Source organism: Penicillium taxi, assembly GCF_028828555.1.
Source record: "Penicillium taxi strain IBT 34144 chromosome Unknown utg000001l_segment0_segment0, whole genome shotgun sequence".
NCBI lineage: Eukaryota > Fungi > Ascomycota > Eurotiomycetes > Eurotiales > Aspergillaceae > Penicillium > Penicillium taxi.
Window position 1 is genome coordinate 4,944,530 of NW_026643203.1, and position 19,884 is coordinate 4,964,413.

The 19,884-nt window shown below is 48.2% G+C and overlaps 11 protein-coding genes across 11 annotated transcripts; 5 read left to right on the forward strand and 6 right to left on the reverse strand.

Annotated features, from left to right (window-relative positions):
- Positions 1-227: 227 nt before the first annotated feature.
- Positions 228-758, reverse strand: N7495_001776 (uncharacterized protein; the record flags this gene model as incomplete). The annotated part of the gene is made up of 1 exon (XM_057204446.1): positions 228-758. One exon carries the CDS (start codon positions 756-758, stop codon positions 228-230), a length of 531 nt encoding a protein of 176 aa, XP_057068519.1.
- Positions 759-1,010: 252 nt separating this feature from the next.
- Positions 1,011-2,359, reverse strand: N7495_001777 (Zn(II)2Cys6 transcription factor rglT; the record flags this gene model as incomplete). The annotated part of the gene is made up of 2 exons (XM_057204447.1): positions 1,011-2,203; positions 2,266-2,359. The coding sequence occupies 2 exons, from the start codon at positions 2,357-2,359 to the stop codon at positions 1,011-1,013; spliced, it is 1,287 nt and encodes a 428-aa protein (XP_057068520.1).
- Positions 2,360-2,585: 226 nt separating this feature from the next.
- On the forward strand, positions 2,586-4,919 carry erb1 (ribosome biogenesis protein ERB1; the record flags this gene model as incomplete). The annotated part of the gene is made up of 1 exon (XM_057204448.1): positions 2,586-4,919. The coding sequence occupies one exon, from the start codon at positions 2,586-2,588 to the stop codon at positions 4,917-4,919; it is 2,334 nt and encodes a 777-aa protein (XP_057068521.1).
- Positions 4,920-5,311: 392 nt separating this feature from the next.
- N7495_001779 (F-box domain protein) lies at positions 5,312-6,865 on the forward strand (the record flags this gene model as incomplete). The annotated part of the gene is made up of 1 exon (XM_057204449.1): positions 5,312-6,865. The coding sequence occupies one exon, from the start codon at positions 5,312-5,314 to the stop codon at positions 6,863-6,865; it is 1,554 nt and encodes a 517-aa protein (XP_057068522.1).
- A 152-nt stretch (positions 6,866-7,017) lies between these two features.
- Positions 7,018-9,320, reverse strand: N7495_001780 (putative AAA family ATPase/60S ribosome export protein Rix7; the record flags this gene model as incomplete). Its single annotated transcript, XM_057204450.1, has 3 exons — positions 7,018-8,901; positions 8,969-9,208; positions 9,264-9,320. 3 exons carry the CDS (start codon positions 9,318-9,320, stop codon positions 7,018-7,020), a joined length of 2,181 nt encoding a protein of 726 aa, XP_057068523.1.
- A 154-nt stretch (positions 9,321-9,474) lies between these two features.
- N7495_001781 (ESCRT-III subunit protein VPS20) lies at positions 9,475-10,298 on the forward strand (the record flags this gene model as incomplete). Its single annotated transcript, XM_057204451.1, has 3 exons — positions 9,475-9,518; positions 9,657-10,020; positions 10,083-10,298. 3 exons carry the CDS (start codon positions 9,475-9,477, stop codon positions 10,296-10,298), a joined length of 624 nt encoding a protein of 207 aa, XP_057068524.1.
- A 213-nt stretch (positions 10,299-10,511) lies between these two features.
- N7495_001782 (PITH domain-containing protein) lies at positions 10,512-11,386 on the reverse strand (the record flags this gene model as incomplete). Its single annotated transcript, XM_057204452.1, has 2 exons — positions 10,512-10,939; positions 11,251-11,386. The coding sequence occupies 2 exons, from the start codon at positions 11,384-11,386 to the stop codon at positions 10,512-10,514; spliced, it is 564 nt and encodes a 187-aa protein (XP_057068525.1).
- Positions 11,387-11,794: 408 nt separating this feature from the next.
- On the reverse strand, positions 11,795-13,791 carry N7495_001783 (putative ATP dependent RNA helicase; the record flags this gene model as incomplete). The annotated part of the gene is made up of 2 exons (XM_057204453.1): positions 11,795-13,510; positions 13,567-13,791. 2 exons carry the CDS (start codon positions 13,789-13,791, stop codon positions 11,795-11,797), a joined length of 1,941 nt encoding a protein of 646 aa, XP_057068526.1.
- Positions 13,792-14,135: 344 nt separating this feature from the next.
- On the forward strand, positions 14,136-15,566 carry N7495_001784 (uncharacterized protein; the record flags this gene model as incomplete). Its single annotated transcript, XM_057204454.1, has 5 exons — positions 14,136-14,156; positions 14,216-14,513; positions 14,568-14,813; positions 14,866-15,141; positions 15,193-15,566. The coding sequence occupies 5 exons, from the start codon at positions 14,136-14,138 to the stop codon at positions 15,564-15,566; spliced, it is 1,215 nt and encodes a 404-aa protein (XP_057068527.1).
- A 256-nt stretch (positions 15,567-15,822) lies between these two features.
- N7495_001785 (mitotic-spindle organizing protein 1) lies at positions 15,823-16,162 on the reverse strand (the record flags this gene model as incomplete). The annotated part of the gene is made up of 3 exons (XM_057204455.1): positions 15,823-15,876; positions 15,935-16,012; positions 16,085-16,162. 3 exons carry the CDS (start codon positions 16,160-16,162, stop codon positions 15,823-15,825), a joined length of 210 nt encoding a protein of 69 aa, XP_057068528.1.
- A 300-nt stretch (positions 16,163-16,462) lies between these two features.
- N7495_001786 (cullin family protein) lies at positions 16,463-19,278 on the forward strand (the record flags this gene model as incomplete). Its single annotated transcript, XM_057204456.1, has 5 exons — positions 16,463-17,140; positions 17,192-18,257; positions 18,313-18,741; positions 18,797-19,157; positions 19,218-19,278. 5 exons carry the CDS (start codon positions 16,463-16,465, stop codon positions 19,276-19,278), a joined length of 2,595 nt encoding a protein of 864 aa, XP_057068529.1.
- Positions 19,279-19,884: the final 606 nt, after the last annotated feature.

A 19,884-nucleotide genomic window follows, 5' to 3' on the forward strand; every position in this document is an offset into this window, starting at 1 on the left:
CATGTTGATAGTATATGTAATTTTGGATTGTTTAGGTATATCACCTCCTATTTTACATCTATCTTTCCATGCAAGGTTGCGGTGTGGAGAAAGACCTTTTTTCGATTCTCCGAGTGACAATCCCTGAGAATGCCCGATCGTACCGTAGAGAGCTGCATGATCTCATAGCTTCATTTCATAGCTTCATGAAAAATGACCAGCAAATCACAAAGCGTTCAATCCACCCCTCAAAGATAAACCCCACCCTCTTCCTGCCCCGCATTCAAGGTCTGCGATTGATCTTGATCCCCAGAATGCACGTCCCCGTTCCCATTACCATTCGTGACCGGCACATCTGCTGTAACTTCAGATCCTTTGTTCACGTCCTCCCAGGCCTGCCCACGATTCTCTAGCTCAGTCTTCAGCAGCGACAGCCGCTCCTCTATAGACGCGATCACGCCCTCGTTCTCGGCAACATAACCCTCCATCTCCTTTTTCTCTTCCTCGGTGCCTTGTGGGTATTCGGCCAGGAAGAGGCGGAGTTCGGCGTTTGAGCGATGGAGGTGGGCGATTGAGTTGCGGAGCTCTAAAACTTTGCTGTAGACAGCCGAGAGAGGGAGCTCTGTTATTGCTTCGGCAAAGGCGGCTGGGTTTATTGGTGTGGTCTGGGAAGACATTCTAGATTGCAGCAATTTGGGCGTATTCTGTTGTGCGCTGTTCTTGGTACTCCGAGAGGCTGTCGTGATGTGGAGGTCAAGTTCTTCAGTTGATGTTTTCATCACGTGTATTGGTTTTGATGACAGAATCGGTGTGACGAGTTATCATGAGTAATTATTTGAAATTTATTAAAAAAAAAACTTAGACTGATGTATAATCGTAATGGTAAACAAAAATTGAAGAAATCAAACAATAAACCCGCGCACTGATGAAATCACTAACGTTGAAGCTCCGTGTATCATATGGTATATACTTCCATCCATAAATCAAGCAAAAAAACAAAAAACCTCAACTCCTGTAATGAATTTTGAATGTTATGGGCTAATTTCACGCTTCAAGTTGTTAGGGATAAACCCGTTAGGGAATTCATGAGGCTCGAAGTTGAACTTTGCAATAATACGTCGTGTGCTCCCAGCGACTCGTAAACAAACCATCTCCTTCTCATCAAGCGGTTCATCATGCTGATGGAGGTCAGGTCCGAATTCAAAATTTCGAGCATGGAAATCATTCGAGAATATGTTCGATCCAGGTTCATGCCACCTTCGCTGGCGATCTTCCAATTCCTGTACAAGAGTCAAGACATCCGGTTGGTTTGCACAACGAGAATTCGTGAAGTCTGGATCGCGAGGTCCACCAATGATAGCACGGCGAACCACATGATGGAGCCAACTTTCCCAAGTCTGCGCTGGATCGTCACTCTGTAGTACACGCGAGACACATTCCGGCGTTGCAGTTTGCATACCCAGCTCGGGAGCCTCACTGCTGTACACGCGTAGCCAAGCGTCTGCCACAACATTCAGTAGAGTGGCCGTGAACATAATATTTTGGATGCGCGAGGCAAAGTTCTTAGGGCACACCTGGCAGCTAATTACATCCTGAACCGCTCTGGCGGCTATGTAGAGAGAGCAGATAGTATGTGAGTTGACGGGAAAGGCGGCAAGAGATGAGATATGACTGAGGCAGAGGTATAGATATGATAAACAAGTGCACTGAGGAGCGACGGAGTCGGAGGAAATGGATTGTGGTGTGAGAGGGAGGGAATTCATATCTGGGAAACCCCCCAGGGAGAGGAATGGCATAGCCGAGGCTTCGGAAACACTTGCAAAATCCGGCCATGGACTTGAAGATTGAGGAACCGGCAGATTTGGGGTTCGGAGTTGGTCTGGTAACCAGCTATGGTCATGATTCTTGTGAGTATCGAGTAGCTTGGTCACAGGCTCTGAGGAGGGCAGTTGGCCAGTTGACTGCCAATAAAGTAGTGGACAAAGATGCCGTGAGTCTGCAACATTGGCGGGATCTGTCATCATGGGAAAAGGACTATTAGGAATATCCTCTGGACTAGGCCAGACGGGGTTGATATTGTTTGAGTCGAGTCCGTCGTCAGCTGGCGCCCTTTTCTTGGGGGGCCTGCCCATTGTCTTCTGTAGGGAGTATTGACAAGGTATTGACTGTTTCAAGCAGCGAGAGCACCCCATAATTTCTCCTGAGCATTTGAGCTTTCGTTTCCCTGTTCAATTCGGATGGAATCAGCGCTGTTCATGCACGAAACATAAGCCCACAAAAACTCACTACACTCGTCGCATGCTGCATGTCGTTTTGGCTCGGAGGCTGACGTTGATGTGGAAGTACTATATGGCATAAATTTCCCCATATATTCAGACATTTTCTCAAATTTTTATTCTTTTTCTGTCTTGGAAAATGTGATTAATTAGTTAGTTATTCCAAGGCAATGACCTAACCGACTCTGCGATTAGTTACCGATAAGACGGCCAAATATGGCCAAGGCGGTGAAGTCAAATTGCCATAACTTGAATCCTGCGGGCGGTCAGAGTGCCAGGAAAGAAAAAAAAAATCGCGGACCAACAACGTACCAAATTCAAGGTACAACCATGGTCGACTCTAAGGCCTCAAAGAAGCGCAAAGCGGTTACTCGTGATGTGGAGGAGGAAGCTGGAGTATATTCAGGCGATGAGCTGAGCCCAGACAACCTGGATGGCACCCTCTCGGATAATGCCAACGATCTGTCAGAGAGCGAGGATGATGAGAGCGACTCCGAGATTGAACTGATTGACGACTTCAGTGACGAGGACGAAGAAGAGGAAGATGAAATTGACAGTGACGAGATCCCCTCCGATGTCGATGATGAGGCCGAGAAGAAACACTCTGCCAAGGTTTCCAATGCCGACGAGCCCAATGTTCGTATCGTCAAAGATGCGAATGGCAACGCTCGTTACCTCTACGACGAGATCCACCCAGACGACAACTCGGACTATTCGGACGTCGAAGAGAATGGCAACACCATTGGAGATATTCCATTGACCTTCTACGACCAGTACCCCCACATTGGCTACAACATCAATGGCAAAAAAATCATGCGCCCAGCAAAGGGTGAGGCTTTGGATGCATTGTTGGATAGCATTGAAATTCCCAAGGGATGGACCGGTCTTACTGATCCCGCAACTGGCAAGCCATTGGAGCTGAGTCAGGAGGAGCTGGAACTGATCAAGAAGGTTCAAATGAATGAGATTCCCGGTGAAGGCTACGACCAGTATGAGCCTTTGGTAGAATACTTCTCCTCTAAGTTGGAGATCATGCCTATAAGTGCTGCCCCAGAACCGAAGCGTCGATTTGTGCCCTCCAAGCATGAAGCTAAGCGTGTGATGAAGCTCGTGAAGGCCATCCGCGAGGGCCGTATTCTTCCTTACAAGCCACCGGGAGAGGAGGATGAGCAGGATGAAAATCTCATCAACTATGATTTGTGGGCTGACGAGGCTGAGCGTGTTGACCACCCAATGCATGTCCCCGCACCCAAACTTCCTCCCCCTGGATACGAGGAGAGCTACCACCCGCCTGCTGAATATCTTCCCGACAAGAAGGAGCGCCAGCAATGGGAGCAGACCGATCCTGAGGACCGTGAGTCTAAGTTCTTGCCTAACGACTTTGGCTCCCTTCGCAAGGTGCCTGGATACGACAGCTTCGTCAAGGAGAAGTTTGAGCGTTGTCTGGATCTGTACCTTGCCCCCAGAGTCCGACGAAGCAAGTTGAACATCGATCCTGAAAGTCTTCTTCCCAAGTTGCCCAGCCCCGAAGAGTTGAAGCCCTTCCCTACTACATGTGCTACACTATTCCGTGGTCACAAGGGTCGTGTTCGTTCGCTGAACGTGGACCCAACTGGAATTTGGCTTGCAACTGGTGGTGATGATGGAACAGTTCGGGTTTGGGAGCTGCTCACTGGCCGACAGCTGTGGAGCGCAAAGCTGAGTGACGAGGATGCGGTCAACGTGGTCCGCTGGCGTCCTGGAAAAGACGCTGTCATCCTTGCTGCTGCCTCCGGAGATGACATCTTCCTCGCAGTTCCTCCTATTGCCGACCCTGAAATCGAGAAGGCCAGTCTGGATATCCTTGATGCTGGCTGGGGATATGCAGCATCAGCCCCTACTCTCAGCGCCGCCGATGCGCTCAAGAAGAACACACCGCCTAGGTGGATTCGGCCCTCGACAGCTCTGGCCGAGGCTGGCATCTGCGCGGTTATTCCTCTCCGCTACGTACCCAAGTCGATCTCCTGGCACCGCCGCGGTGACTACTTTGTCACTGTCTGCTCAGGCGCATCTACTCCGGCATCTGTGGCTATCTCAATCCATACGCTCTCCAAGCACCTCACCCAATTCCCCTTCCGGCGACGCCTCAAGGGTGGTGGCCCCCCACAGACAGCCCACTTCCATCCCTCAAAACCGATTCTTTTCGTCGCCAACCAGCGCTCTATCCGTGCCTACGACCTGTCTCGTCAATTACTGGTCAAGATCTTGCAACCCGGTGCCCGCTGGATCTCTTCCTTCGATATTCATCCGACCTCGTCCACCGCATCAGGCGGTGACAACATCATCATTGGTTCTTACGATCGCCGTTTGCTTTGGCACGATCTCGACCTGTCGCCGCGCCCTTACAAGACCCTGCGTTACCATCGCAAGGCTATCCGTGCCGTCAAGTTCCACCCTGGTGGTCGGTACCCACTGTTCGCAGATGCCAGTGACGACGGCTCGTTGCAAATCTTCCACGGTAGCGTTACTGGAGATATGCTTAGCAATGCTACTATTGTTCCGCTCAAGGTTCTCAGAGGTCACAAAGTCACTGGTGAGCTGGGTGTTCTTGACATCGACTGGCATCCTCGTGAGGCGTGGTGTGTCAGTGCCGGTGCGGATGGAACATGTCGCTTGTGGATGTAATTTTTCTTATGAGGGGTGCACGATATCTCTTCTGTTTAGGCGTTTTTCTTTTTTGCTGTATGTATGCGTGCATAGTTTTGTTCTGTATAGCCCATACTGCCATAAAAAGTACTTTTTCCATTATGTTTTGACTACCCCGGGCCCTAAATTTGGGGGACCGGATCTAGAACTTTGATTAGCTCATATATCTCTAGGTACGACAGAGGGAGAGGGAGTATGTATATTACTTAATACCTCGGGCAGTCAGCCCCCACTCAGAAGCCTCATCTACTTTCACCGCTTACGCATCTTCGTGCTAGTCTCTACAAGCCAACTCAGGGAATAATGAGTCCTCTCTTTCGCAAAACTTCCAATGATATCTTCTGTTGCGTTCCCAAGGGCCAACAGAAGAAATGGACTCAAGCGCCCCACTGACCCTAGATGCTCTACCTCCTGAGTGCTTGGAGGATATCGTCAAGTACCTCGATCTCAATACTATCAAAGCTTTGCGAATTAGCAATCACAATCTCCATGTTAAATGCACTGGCCCTCGTTTCAAAAGCTTTCTGCACCAATATACGATAGACTTGACAAGGTCCTCCCTCTTGTCATTTCAAGATTTGATTGTTCATCCTCTGGGTTCTGCCGTCAAGAGCCTAACAATCATGGCCCTTATTTATGATCAAACCCTAAAGCAAAAGATACAGAAGAGGTGGCAGAATAGGACACCTCAAGATAATTTACAGGCTGCGGCTTATCTCAAAGCACAAAATGACCCTACCTGCATGTGGCTTCAAGCCCATCAGCAAGAATTAGATGAGATATCCTACGAAGAAGCAGTCGCTCATCTTACTGTTTGTCTAAAAAACATTCAGAAGCTTGACATTATTGAGCTTGATGCTGCTATCATTCAAGCTCCCAGTCTAAAGGTCACGACAGATACGGGGCCAGCGAACTGGTATCCAGTATGGATGCGGGCAGCACGAAACTACTGCATAACCATGGAGGCTATTGCCCTTAGTGACGTCCGATTAAAATCCCTAAGTGTATATCAAATACCACCAAGGTGCAGCGTTCCACTCTATGATATTGCGACCAATATTGAAATGCTTCAACTACTCGATCCCACCTATTTGCAGATGACAGGCAAGCACATGGAACAGCTAGCATTAAGTATATCGACTAAGGTTATCACTGGTGCGACAGAGCGCCCGCCTCGAGTTCCTGTGGGATGTCATCAGGATTCAGCAAGAAGAATAACAAGGCCTAGTTATGTTGCTGGTATTGGTGGAGATCATCTGCTCGATGAGGAGAAATTTGACGGACTTGCGCGATTTCTAAAGCTCATGCCTAATCTCAGAGCACTTGAACTTCATTTTTACAGCACTTTGCTGGAACAGAATAGACCTTATAACAATATGTTTGACAGGGTCGCTAAGGAACTTCGATTTCCTTTGCTTCGACAGTGCAGTCTGAGAGGCATCCATTTGAGCGAGGGTTACTTGCTCCAGTTTCTCTCCAATCATTCACAGATCACTGATTTAACACTATGTGAAATCGAATTCGAAGATTCAAACTCTTGGGTTCCTATCTTTGCACACCTTTCATTGAAAATGCCTCATCTCAGTCGACTTTATCTCGCAACGCTGAGTGCAGCAGATCGGAAGATCAACCTGCATCCCGTCTGGGAAAATAATCCTTCAGAGCTGATGGATGGCTGGGTTCCCGCAAAAGAGTTCTCAGCAGATGATATCAGAAGGGGACTCGAATTTCGTACAGAGATACCACAACGTCAAGGAAGCGTGAGGTCTCACGTGTGGTGGATTTCTGTGGAAAAGGAATACAGATCTCCGTGGTTGAGCAACTGGAATGAGCCTCGTAATCAGCCATATCCTTTCATTCGCTCCTCCTCCTTCATTCTTCAACCACCAGCTGGGCCTATACTACCAGAATATGCGGGCATTTGACAACCTTTACAATGGATCTTTATTCGTGTATTCGCCTTTCATCCCATGAATTATTCCCTAGATATCCGTGAATACGTATGGCTAAGTTGACGCTGTTTTATGTACTCGGTGGTATAGTTGCAAGATTCTCATACCAAAGCCAAGATGACAGACTAGATACCACCACCACTCCAATTCCTCCTCAGTTTCTCATATTTCTTCAGATCAGTAACACTAGGTCGGATAAATGTCTTGGCAGCCACAAAGTCCTCAAGCTTAATAGTATCACGACGTTTGATAGCTGAGTAACCAGCGCGGCGTAGCAAGCTGCCCAAGTCCGCACCACTGAAGCCCTCACATTCCTCAGCAAGTCTCCGCAGATCATCGGTGAATTCAATAGCCAAGTTCCGAACAAGAGTTTGCAGAATGTCTGCACGCTCAAGCGGGGAGGGCAAGTTGACGAACAACAGTGTTTCGAGACGGCCGGGACGAAGCATGGCGGGATCGATGATATCGGGACGGTTGGTCGCGGCAATAACATATATACCCTGGCGATTGCTGCCAAGGCCATCTAGCTCGGTGAGAAGAGTGTTCACGACTCGGGCCGAGGCTTCAGAAAGGGCATCGTCACGACGGGGTACTAGGGCGTCTAGCTCATCGAAGAAGATGACACAGGGGATGGAAGAGCGAGCGCGAACAAAGACCTGGCGGACAGCGCGCTCAGATTCACCAACGAACTTGTTTAGAAGCTCAGGACCCTTGACGCTGATGAAATTGGCTCGCGACTCGTTGGCCACGGCCTTGGCCAGTAGTGTTTTACCACAACCTGGTGGGCCCCACAGGAGAACACCAGTGGGAGCGGTGATACCTACCTTCTCATAGATATCTGGGTTCTTGATTGGCTCGACGATAGCAGTCACCAGTTCGTCGCGGATCCCACCCAATGCACCGATATCAGCCCAAGTGGTGTCAGGGATGGTCGCGAAGCCTTCACGCTTCGAGGAGGGTTGAATCTTGGGGAGTGCAGTGAAGAAATCTGCATTGGAGACGAGTACTGTTTCTATTTCTTCACCAATGGGAGTTTCCTTTGCGTGTACGATGAGGCGGCGCAACTCACGGACCTTAGGGCTAAGCTCGTCCGTCTCTTCAGTCTCCATTTCCTCGCCGCTGTTAGACTTGAGAATATCCATGTATCGCTTAATAGCGGCTGATCCTGCGGTTGAGACCAGATCGTTAAGATCAGCTCCAACGAAACCGGGGGTTCTCTTGGCCAAAGTCTTGAAGTCAAGGTCATCTACCAAACGCATCTTGCGAGTGAGAGCCCGCAGGATTTGCTCTCTGACTGGCTCTGAGGGCACGGTCATATTGATTTCCTTGTCGAAACGACCACCACGACGCAAAGCAGCATCTAAGCTGTCGGGGCGATTGGTAGCCGCGAGGACAATGACGGGCTTGCCGTCTGTCTTGTCCAGAGCGATTTCATCCATACAGGTGAGAAGCTGAGCGACAATTCTCTTCTCCATTTCTCGCTGAGCACTCTCTCGCTTTGGTGTAATGGCATCGATTTCATCGATGAAAATCAAACAGGGAGCAAGGCGCTTCGCTTCTTCAAAGTGCTCTCGCAGAGCCTTCTCCGATTCTCCGGACATGCCAGATACAATGGAGGGTGCAGAGATGGAAATGAACGGTACACCCAACTCCGCTGCGAACGCATTAGCGATCATGGTTTTACCACAGCCTGGTGGTCCATGTAGCAACACACCACGAGGCGGCTGCACATTCGACGAAAGGTATACCTGGGGTCGGGTCATTGGCAGGATGAGAAGGTCGCCGAGTTCTTGGACCACAGTGTCTAGTCCACCCAAGTCCGCAAGACTGACATGTGTAGGTGGGGATCGATCAATCGGCTCGCCCTTGCGCCGCTTGGACGCAGATTCACCACCATCTCGTCGTCTTTTGGGGGGTGCAGGTGTGCCGCTCGAATCGGTCTTTCGAGATGGGGTTGCTTTTGTTGTAGACCACATGCCAACAATGCTTTGATTCACACCATTTGGCTCCTAATTGGCAGAGTTCCGATCAGTATTCATATTCTGGGTAAATGAGGTCACGATATATCCTGTGTACCGTAGCGGGAGGCTCTTCCAGGCCTTCAAAGTCGCCGTCCACCGAGTCCTCCTCGTCTTCACCGAGATCGCTCTTCACCACTTCTAAAACTCGTTCCAGGCTGTCTTCTAGTAACTTCTTTGGTTTCCGGTTTAAACTTGAGTTTGACTTTTTTAATTGATCGTAAATAGCTGGGACTGAAAGACGAATACGACCGGTTTCGGGTTGGTCGTCAATAATTTTGCGCACGACTTGATACACCTGGACAAAGGTGTGAGTACAAAATACAAAGTGCAAAAGAAGATATAGCTCCTACCTCACGGTCCAGGCCCTGGCTGAGGGTCGGTCTACCCCCGCGATTCCTGGGAGCCATGATTGATATGATCTTAAAAAATATGTGATGCCAACTTAAAAAAAAATGGGGAAGCGGAAAGCGAAAAATACCCGTGATTGCGGTTATCGGTGACCAAAGTGGAACTCACGTCATTTCCCATTGACTTGATCTCCTCTTAAAGCAACCTTCAATAATGGGAAATACCAATAGTACACACAAGATCTCTTCGCAAGATCGGTGAGTTGACCCTTTTACACCACAGACCTTGACAAATAGACTATGCGATACTCTGCACTGTGTCCCCCGCCAAGCCGATATTAACCCCTCTTACATGATCCACATGGCTGCATAACTGACTGTCTTCCACCCTCGTAGCGCGATTTTAGACCTCAAAAACCAGCGCGATAAACTAAAACAGTACCGCAAACGCATCACAGTCCTCACGGATCGCGAGACCGAAATAGCGAAAGAATGTCTCGCGCAGAATGATCGGCGACGGGCACTGCTCGCCCTCCGTCGCAAGAAATACCAAGAGTCGCTCCTAGACAAGACAGACAGCCAACTTGAGCAACTGGAACAACTAGCAGGCCAGGTGGAGTTTGCGCTCGTACAGAAGGATGTCTTGTTCGGCTTGCAACAGGGTACCGAAGTGCTCAAGGCCATCAACAATGAAATGGGAGGCATCGAGGCTGTGGAGCGATTATTAGGAGAGACAGAGGAGGCACGCGCTTACCAAGAGGTATGTGAACTAGTCAACAGAGCTAGATTTGTTCGAATGTGTTGCTAATGCCTCGATTGTAGGAGGTGAGCCAGATGTTAGAGGGTAATCTTACAAACCAGGACGAGGAAGACGTCGAGGATGAATTGGAGGCTTTGCAGCGTGAGCTCGCTGAACCAATACCGCTGCCGAATGTTCCCAAAACCGAACTTCTTATCCCAGAGCCGGAACAGGCGACGCTCGCCGCCAATCAATCCAAATCCAAATCTAACGCCCGGACGGCGATGCTGGCTGTATGATCTTAGCTTCTTATTATCTGGATTGGTCACTGGTATGACTAGCCAGGGCATTTGCATGGAGTTAAACGGTATTGTCAATTGCTTCGCACAGTGTTTTCATCATTCATAATAGTTTCACATGTAGACATTATTAATACATATTGGGCTGGACAGCATGGTCTTCCCATGATTCAATCCTCAATCCTGAATTCCACTTCATTCCAACCCGATAATCTATTGACCAGGCATAGCGCGACCAACACTGCTCACGCCGGGGATTGCAACATGGTCACTTGGGTTGGCGGCAGCTTCGTACGAGAAACTGATAGGTTGACGATTGAGAGCCATGAATTGGCCCTTGAAGCCGATATATCCGACCTTAGTGATCTCATTTTCACCATCACTCCAGTTGTCTTCCATAAATATAGTGACAGAGGTTGTTGCATTCCAACGTGCGCGATTGAGGTGGATCTCAAAGACATCAACACCAGCCACGGGTCGAGGGACTTCAATAGTCTGGGTCGCGGTGAGCTCGGAGGCAGTTGAGAAGTCGAGACCGTCTTTATTTTTGAACAATCGCAAGGTACGTGGGGCTGAGGGGGTCGGGGCGGTGTAAATGAGTAGGGAATGCACATTGACTTGGCCGGCGAACCTGTCGGAAGCTTCAGATTAGATTTTGCCGATAACAACGAGGGGGGTGGAGGGGAATCGATTTAGTTCTTTTTCTCATAAAAAAGAACACAGAGCTCTCACTTGTAGGGGGCATGATAACTGAAAAACGCGAAGGGAACTTACGGAATGTTCATCAGCATTTGCTCATCGACATCACTCTCGAGTTCGGGCTGATCATTCAATCGCTCAGTCCATGATTTCCGAACAATAGCAGCTCCAGCATTTGGCGTAGCCTCTATATAGTAATAATATTTGTTAATCAAGTTTCAATGTTAATTTTCAAAAATGGTCTCTGATATACCGTTCAATGTCGTGATGGAGTCAAAAGTGATCTGCGAATAGAGCAAAGACTGAATGGCCGGGGTAATATCATCAGAATGGTCATGCTCATCGTGACAGTGACCGCCATTTCCGTGATCGTGGTGATGATCAGACATGGTGAACTTTACGAAGTGTTGTTGTTTGGTTTGAGTTGGGGAAGTTGAAAAGAGAAGATGGAAAGAGAAGGACGCGATACTATATACTCCGTACAGCTCTTGCCCTTCTCCACATTAGAACCCCGTGACATAAATTGATCGATCTAACATACTAATAAAACTTGAGACTTCATTCGAAAGATTCTCTTTATTTATTTCGTAAAATTTACTTTAGCTGTCTTCTTGAATTCTCTTTAACGCCTGGGTATCTAGTGAGAAAAGCAGAATCATCCTCATTCATCTGACCCGGTAGTACTCCGGGGCGTATTCCAACAGATAACTCTTTTCAATCTTTGTGACATCACGAATGAACGTCTTTTCACCGGTTTGCATGATCTCGTGGAAGATTACCCATTCTGCTTTTCGATTCTAGATCAAAGTTAGCGAGGATACGATTCTCCCGGAATAAGCAGTTGGACAACTTACAAACATCAAAGAGCTTGGATGAGGGTGTAGAGTAAGACCGCCGCTGACTGTTTTAAATGTTCCATCTGGCTGCATCTTTGCCGCATGCGCAAAGTACCCAGTTGTCAGGCAGCGCTGGATCTGTTCAGGCTGTTTGCTGGGATCAACCACTGACAGTCGAGACGAAAGGGTTTCGTCAACCGAAATCCCGAAACGTTCCAAGTATCGTTTGAGCTGACCACGAATGCTCACTGCCCGCTGTAAAGCCTTGTAGTTTAGAAGATTCCTGCGGCACCATTGGGAGTCCTTTTTGCCCTTCGTGACAAAAGCCTGGTACACATTGAGGTAGGTTAAATGGTCGCCTTCCTCAACAGCAAACTTTCGCCGATGACTCTCCGCAATCCGTTTCTCACCATCATGTTGCACCCAGACAGTGCCTTGGAGACTGACCATAGCGGCTATGGTTAGGATCTCGCTCAAACAATTGAATTTCGGCGCAGTGAGTAGAACCTTGGCCATCATTGGATCCACCGAAAGCTCCGCCATATGCATTCCTAGTGGTTTGGTGAGCTTGGCATAATCATCGACAGCACCAAGTGAAAACAGAAGCTCAAAGGCACGAATCACCAGTTCGGCTGGTGGTGATGTCAAAAAGTCAAATCGCACAATGTTGTCAATACCCAAAGCTTTGAGCTGCATGATCATTGGAGCAAGATTGGACCGCTGGATCTCGGGGATGGTTGCTTGGGGGAGTTTCTCATAGCTTTGCTGAGTGTACAGACGGAAACACTTGCCAGCTTTTGTTCTGCCCGCTCGTCCGGCTCGTTGGGTAGCAGATGCTTTCGATATTGGCACCGCTGTTAATGTCTCAATGCCGGTATTCGGATTGTAGGCCCTCAGTTTGGAGTATCCACAGTCTACCACGTAGACGATGCCGTCTATTGTCACAGATGCCTCTGCAATGTTGGTCGACACGACGACTTTTCGAGAATTATCTGGCGCTGGTTCGAAGACGTACATCTGCTGATCCGTTGTAAGACCGGCATATAGAGGCAGTGTGAGTAATGAAGGCATCTTTGGATGGAGATCTGCTGCGCGTTCCGATAACATCTGGATAACCCGATCAATCTCTTCTCGGCCCGTCAAGAATAAAAGTATGTCACCCTCTGCTTCCTGGGTGTGGATATCCATGACCGTCTTGACTGCTCGTTCGACATAGTCGTTTGCGGGATTTTCAAGGAACAAGGTGTCCACAGAGAACATTCTACCCTCCATGCTTATAATTCGTCCAACTTTGCCGCCCCGATCATCAGGCTCAGCATTCGGTTGGTACTCATCACCAGCGAAAAACCGCAAAAAGTCCTCTGCCTGCAAAGTCGCACTGCTGATGATGATACGAAGCTCAGGGCGCTTTTTTCTAATTTTTTTGAGAATGCCAAGAAGAATATCGGTGCTTAGAGACCTTTCATGGGCTTCATCAACCATAATCACGGAGTACCGAGATAGTAACGGATCAACCAAAGCCTCTCTAAGGAGCATTCCATCTGTGAGGAACTTGATTCGGGTTACAGGGGATGTGACATCCTCAAAGCGGATTGAGTACCCCACGTCTTCACCGAGCTTGGTGTGCATCTCTTTTGCAACCCGAGTCGCAACTGTCGTGGCAGCCACCCGGCGAGGCTGAGAGTAAGGGTCAGCTGCTTTTTTTCTATCAAAGACTTTTGTGTAAGATGTACCTGTGTGACGGCGATAACCTTTCCATCTTCACACCAGCCTGCTTGATCCAGGTACTGTGGTAGCTGGGTTGTCTTTCCGCTTCCCGTCTGGCCCACCACAATGGTGACCGGATAGGTCTCAACAAGGTAGAGAAGTGTTTCCTTATGCTTTGCAATCGGCAATGAGTCTGCTGGCTTGTACAATGCCGAAATGAAGGAGCTTGAGAGCTCCATCTCTGAAGCCATTTTGAATCAATGATATGTATAAAATAGAGAGGCTGCCTCTCCCTTAACCTTGAGATCAATGATCATAAATCCAGATTGTTGTCGCAGCCAGACTGCACATTCTGAGAAATTTTGCTTTATTTCTAAATTTGGCGAGAATCTACGTGTTAAACAACCAAGACTTGGATGCGACGACTATAAAAAGCTACCCGCCTCATCACGTGCCCCGCGCGTCAGCTTCCCCAGTTGTTGCCTACCTTCCTGGGCTTCAGTAGGCAACACCATCCAACTTTTAATTTTATTTCTATCATTGTTTTTGTCCATTTTATCTTCTGTTTTGATATAAAACCCTGATACTGTCCAAAATGTCGGAGGAGGAAAAGACTGTATGTCCAGATCTTATCTGCAACCCCCCCGAATTAGAGACTCATTCTAGTATATGTAGTCCACTCCCAGCAAGCTCTCAGCTGCACCCAGTAGCCTCCGTGCCGAGTCACCAACTACAGCGCGACCCATGGACTTTGATGATGAACCCCAGGAATCTGGGTCAGCCTCTACCAATGCAGGACCGACTGCCACCGACTCCCCGGCTATCCCGCCAAAGCCCCCTCGCCCGGCGAGCCCCAGAGAACAGTCGTTGAGCACATTGCAAGAGGCATTCCCATCGATTGATGCTACAGTTGTCAGGGCTATACTACAAGCTAGCAACTGGAATGTTGAACGCGCCTTCCATGCCCTCCTCGGTTCGTCGGTGATCTTCAGATATATCAAGATTGGCAACTAACATGTGGCTACAGGCATGACTGATCCCACTGCGCAAGAGGAAATGGTACCTCCTCCTAAGCCGCCTCGCCCCACCCAATCCTCGACCTCGCAACGACAACTGGAGGCCGACGAACAGTATGCGCGCCAACTGGCTCAACATTACAACGCATCTGGATCCAGACGCCAGGCCCCAGCTCCAGGGTGGGAGAACGACCCGCGATTCCGTCAACCACGAGGAAGTGAAGATTCAGAAGAAAGGGAATATAGCTTCTTTGACGGTAAGGGACTTGTACTCGCTAGTCATCTTGTATTGTTCCTGACCGCGTTTAGATGATTTGCCTGTAATTCGCGAGAATCTGCGCAAGGGATTTTTGGAAACACAGTCCAAGGTCAACTCTTGGGTCACAAACCTGAAGAAGAAGCTTGATGGTGAGGAGGAGGAGGAAGCGCAATCCAGCCAGAACTACGAGCCACCTCAGACCTATGGCCGCACAGCACGGCGCAGCGGCGACATTGCTCGTCGCAGTGGGGACCGAGAGCGATACGACGCAGACCCTCAATTGTTCACCGATGATTTCTCCGCTCTCGAGTTGAGAGATTCTGAAGGTTAGTCACTTCCTCAATTGAATTTGAGATATCGCGCTAATTACGCATCAGCTCCCCCGTCCCGTCCACCACGCCCCTTGGCAGGCGTAGTCCCAAGAACAACAAAGTCACCGTCACCTGATCGACGAACGGTTTCATTTCAAGATGGCCCACCTACAGAGATCAATACTAATTTTGATGCATCTCGCAACACCGCTAGTGCGGGCAAGTCCAACAAGTGGCAGCCCTTGGCCAACGTCGAGCCATCTCCCGTGGCTGAGAATGACCCCTTCAGTCTCGGAGATAGTGATGATGAGAAGGATACGACCACCAAGGAACATGTATCGGAGAGTGTGCCGATTAAGAAGGGTACCGCGGAGGCCGTATCAGGTGAAACCACTTCTGACGCTAAGGATAGCAAGAAGTCCGAAGAACCTTCGAAATAAGGTGACCACTTCCTGTCGCTGGCGAGCTGTTCACTAATATCTTTTTTTTTTTTTTTTTTAAAATTCCCTTCACGGCTTTTGAAACATGATGGAGTTCCACCAAATTAGTTTACGATACTGATTAGAGGTCAATATAACAGATTTTTAATTTCTATCTACTAAGAACAACGCCATGGGTATATTCAGATCGGGTCAAATCGACCAGTAACGCCGTAAGCCCAAAGAAACTAGAAAAAAGACACCATGGGTGTTGCAGTTACTCCATAACACGCTTGGGAGATGAGGCTTCACGCAGGTCTTTAATCACAGCCTGGATAGTTAAACCAGTTAGTTCAAGTTCTGTAGCTTAACCGTAAACATGCGCATACCGCAAGAGCATCGGGATTCACTCCGTTCTCAATCAGAGATACACACAGGGATAGCTCCGTGCGGTTAAGATTGGTGTTCTAGGATATTGTGAGGCACTGAATAGATTTGACCCTTTTAAATTCGTGATTTATAGGAAAGATGAAGCATACCAGAATCTTGGAGATGTCCTCAAGGATGTCGATCACGTCACGTGCCGCCTGGCGCTTATTGTCTCCTTCGGATGGCATATTTGCTTGGAAGTGCAGTTCGTGAAGGATTATGTCCAAAAAAATAAGTTCAAGTAACTCGGTAGTTTGGACTTTTTGGTTTGATTATGAGATGTATGAAATTGAATAACAGTAGAAAGTGGAAGGGAAAAGGTGGAGGCCCGACTGTTATCTGATTTCTTATCGTGACCTCGGAAGTTCAACAAGGACATCAAATCCCCTCTTAACCCAATCATCTCCCAGTTTGATCTATCATAAATTCTTCTAAATTCATACACGCCCCACGCTAAGAACTTCTCAACCAGTGACTGAGCCGGGTAGATGCAACATTCGGGCGACGCCGATCAGAGGAGCGGTAAGCGCAAATCGATCGGCAAGAGGAAGCTGTCTGATCAAGGAGAGCAATCGCAGCAGTCGACCATCTCAGAGCTTCTGTCGCAGAAAAACAAATCCCACCATTTGTCAGACTTTCCTAATTCCAAGCGATCCCGCTTATCCGTCTCACCTTCCCTCTCCGCCACGCACCCTTCCACCACGATGTATAACTTCTTCGGATCCAAGTCCCCGGATAATGCTGCCTTTGGCAAAAGTGTACCAGGTTCAAATAATGCGCTGAAAACAAATTCAACCAATTCGTCTGTTCGTGGGTTCAGTCCCCATGTTGGGGCGAAGAAACTTGTTGTCAAGAATCTGCGCATTGGACCTCGCGCCAACCACGAACCGTACTTTGATAAAACATGGGCACAACTGGATACAGCATTGACGGACATCTTTAATGATCGGAAGCCAGAGGCTTCTCTGGAGGAGCTTTACAAAGGTGCTGAAAACATTTGTCGACAGGACCAGGCAGCTTTGCTTGCCAATAAGGTCCAGGATAGATGTAAACAATACGTTTCTGGAAAACTTCGCCAGAGCTTGGTCACCCGAGCAGGAGGTGGAAGTGCTGTGGATACATTGCGGACCGTGATTGAGGCGTGGGCATCATGGCATGCGAAGCTTGTAAGTGGCTAACACTTCGTTAAATAGATACAACAGCTGACTTTGCTTCAGATTACTGTTCGCTGGGTCTTTTACTACCTGGACCAATCTTTCCTCTTGCATTCTAAAGAGTTTCCTGTTATTCATGAAATGGGTCTGAATTTGTTCCAGTCCTACCTCTTCGCTGACCAGAGTCTCAAGCCCAAGACATTACAAGGTGCCTGTGACCTTATTGCAGCCGATCGGGACCCAGAGCTCGCTACTGTTTCGGACCCGAGCTTGCTTCGGAATGCGATCGAGCTTTTTCATAAACTTGATGTCTACAATAAGGATTTCGAGCCTCTGTTTATGGCTCATACGAGTAGTTATGTTAGCGCGTGGGCTGTTCGGGAAACCGAAGGATCCCTTGCTTCATACGTCGAGAAGAGCCAGCACTTGATTGAACGCGAAGTAGAGCGATGCGGGGTATTCTCCCTCAATCGAAGCACGAAGCAAAAGCTCTCTGAACTCTTGGACGATATCCTGATCTCCCGGCATTACAATGTCCTTCTCAAACAAGATGAAGTGGTAGGCTTGCTGCGATCAGGTAACAAGATCGCTTTGAAACAACTATATGGTCTACTCAGCCGTCGCAGCCTCTCTGTCAAGCTGAAAGCACCATTTGGTACCTTTATCTCAGAAGAAGGCAAGCGGATTGTCTTTGATGAGAAGCATGAAGGGGAGATGGTAAACCGCTTGCTTGAATTCAAGGAGCAGCTAGACTCGATCGAATCTGCTTGCTTTAACGGCGATCAAGAACTCAGCAATACCCTTCGGGAATCCTTTGGTCACTTTATGAATCTGAGTAAAACTGGTGATTCCACTGGTGGTACCGATAACCCCAAGACGGGAGAGATGATTGCTAAATATGTCGACCGTTTGTTGAAAGGGGGATGGAAGATGTCATCTGGTCAAGGTGCGGTAGATGAAGATACCGAGATTCATCGACAGCTCGATCAGGTGCTCGACCTGTTTCGATTTGTGCAAGGCAAGGCGGTGTTTGAGGCATTTTACAAGACCGATCTTGCTCGACGTTTGCTATTGGGCCGAAGCGCAAGCGAAGATGCCGAAAAAAGCATGCTCGTTCGTTTAAGGAAAGGTCTGTACCATGACTATATTTTGACCTTCCAATTCTGACCCTCTTCATACTCTAGAATGCGGCTCTGGATTCACTCATAACCTTGAATCAATGTTCAAGGATATGGACGTTGCACGCGATGAGATGAGTAACTACAGTTCCATTCTGAAGGAAAGGAGCAGTAGACATCGCTCTGCGATTGACCTTCACGTCAGTGTGCTTTCTGCAGCCGCTTGGCCGACATACCCGGATATCCCAGTTCGGATCCCACCAGCTGTGACATCGTCGATCAGTGATTTTGAAAAGTTTTATCACAGCAAACACACCGGCCGCAAACTTATCTGGAAACACCAACTCGCACACTGCCAACTGCGCGCCCAATTTCCTACTGGCAAAAAAGAATTAATGGTCAGCTCCTTCCAGGCAATTGTGCTGCTATTGTTTAATGACGTCTCTCATGGAGTGCGTCTAAGCTATACACAGATTCAGGAAAGCACCGGACTCTGTAAGATGGCTTATTCCAAATCCATCAAAAACGGTTTCCACTAACCTTTGCACAGCTGATCCGGAGCTTAAGCGAACGCTACAGTCACTTGCATGTGCCAAGTATCGGGTTCTAACCAAGAGTCCAAAAGGAAAAGAAGTAGAGACAACTGATAAATTTGCATACAATGCCTCATTCAATGACCCAAAGATGCGAATCAAGATCAATCAGATCCAGCTCAAGGAAACTAAGGAGGAGAACAAAGTGATGCACGAACGAGTGGCAGCAGACAGACACTTTGAAACACAAGCTGCTGTTGTACGCATCATGAAGAGTCGCAAGAAGATCACACACGCCGAATTGTTTGCGGAAGTCATCGAGGCAACTCGCACACGGGGCACACTCCAGCCTGTAGATATCAAGAAGAACATTGAGAAGTAGGCCCTTGAACCCGGTTTTCGATGTTTTCGACGTTTAACACGCTAACTCTTTACCAGATTGATTGAGCGGGAGTACATTGAGCGTGGCGATGATAACACCTATATCTACATGGCTTAGGTGTTCTGTAGTATACAATATCACATGGAAGTATTCCATAGTAACATCTCAACACGAGTAGAGAGTCATCTTTCCAGCTTATTTCCACCAGACCAGTCAAAGTGCCATCATACCCAACCACAAGTCAGAAGCCCATCGTTCAAGCCGATCGGATGCATCAGGCCGATCCTATCTACTTCGTACTATATACACAACCTACTAGAATTTCTTTCCCATTCCATTTTAGTACTGAGTGCTTACTGCTTTTTTCTGGTGATTAGAGACCGCGGAATGTGAAGGGAGCCGAGTCTAGCCGACGATGTCCGCGAAAGAGCGAGAACATCCGACATCGGGCATATTACCTACATAGAAGAGTCGAGTTGGATTATAAAATCTCCTGGACAGCAACAACTCATCTTGAAAACCTCTCTTCCAAGGAACAAGGGTACAATATGATTTATTTGATGAAATGTCTGCCATTCAAGGCAATCCAATTCCTCTTCCTTCGCGCCATGCTAACCTTTGTCGTAGATCTCACAATCTCAGAGGAACCGGATATCAGATGCAAAACTAATCATTGAAATGTTTCCGAATGAGTTCTTCTGTGTCTGTAGCTGAGAATGATAC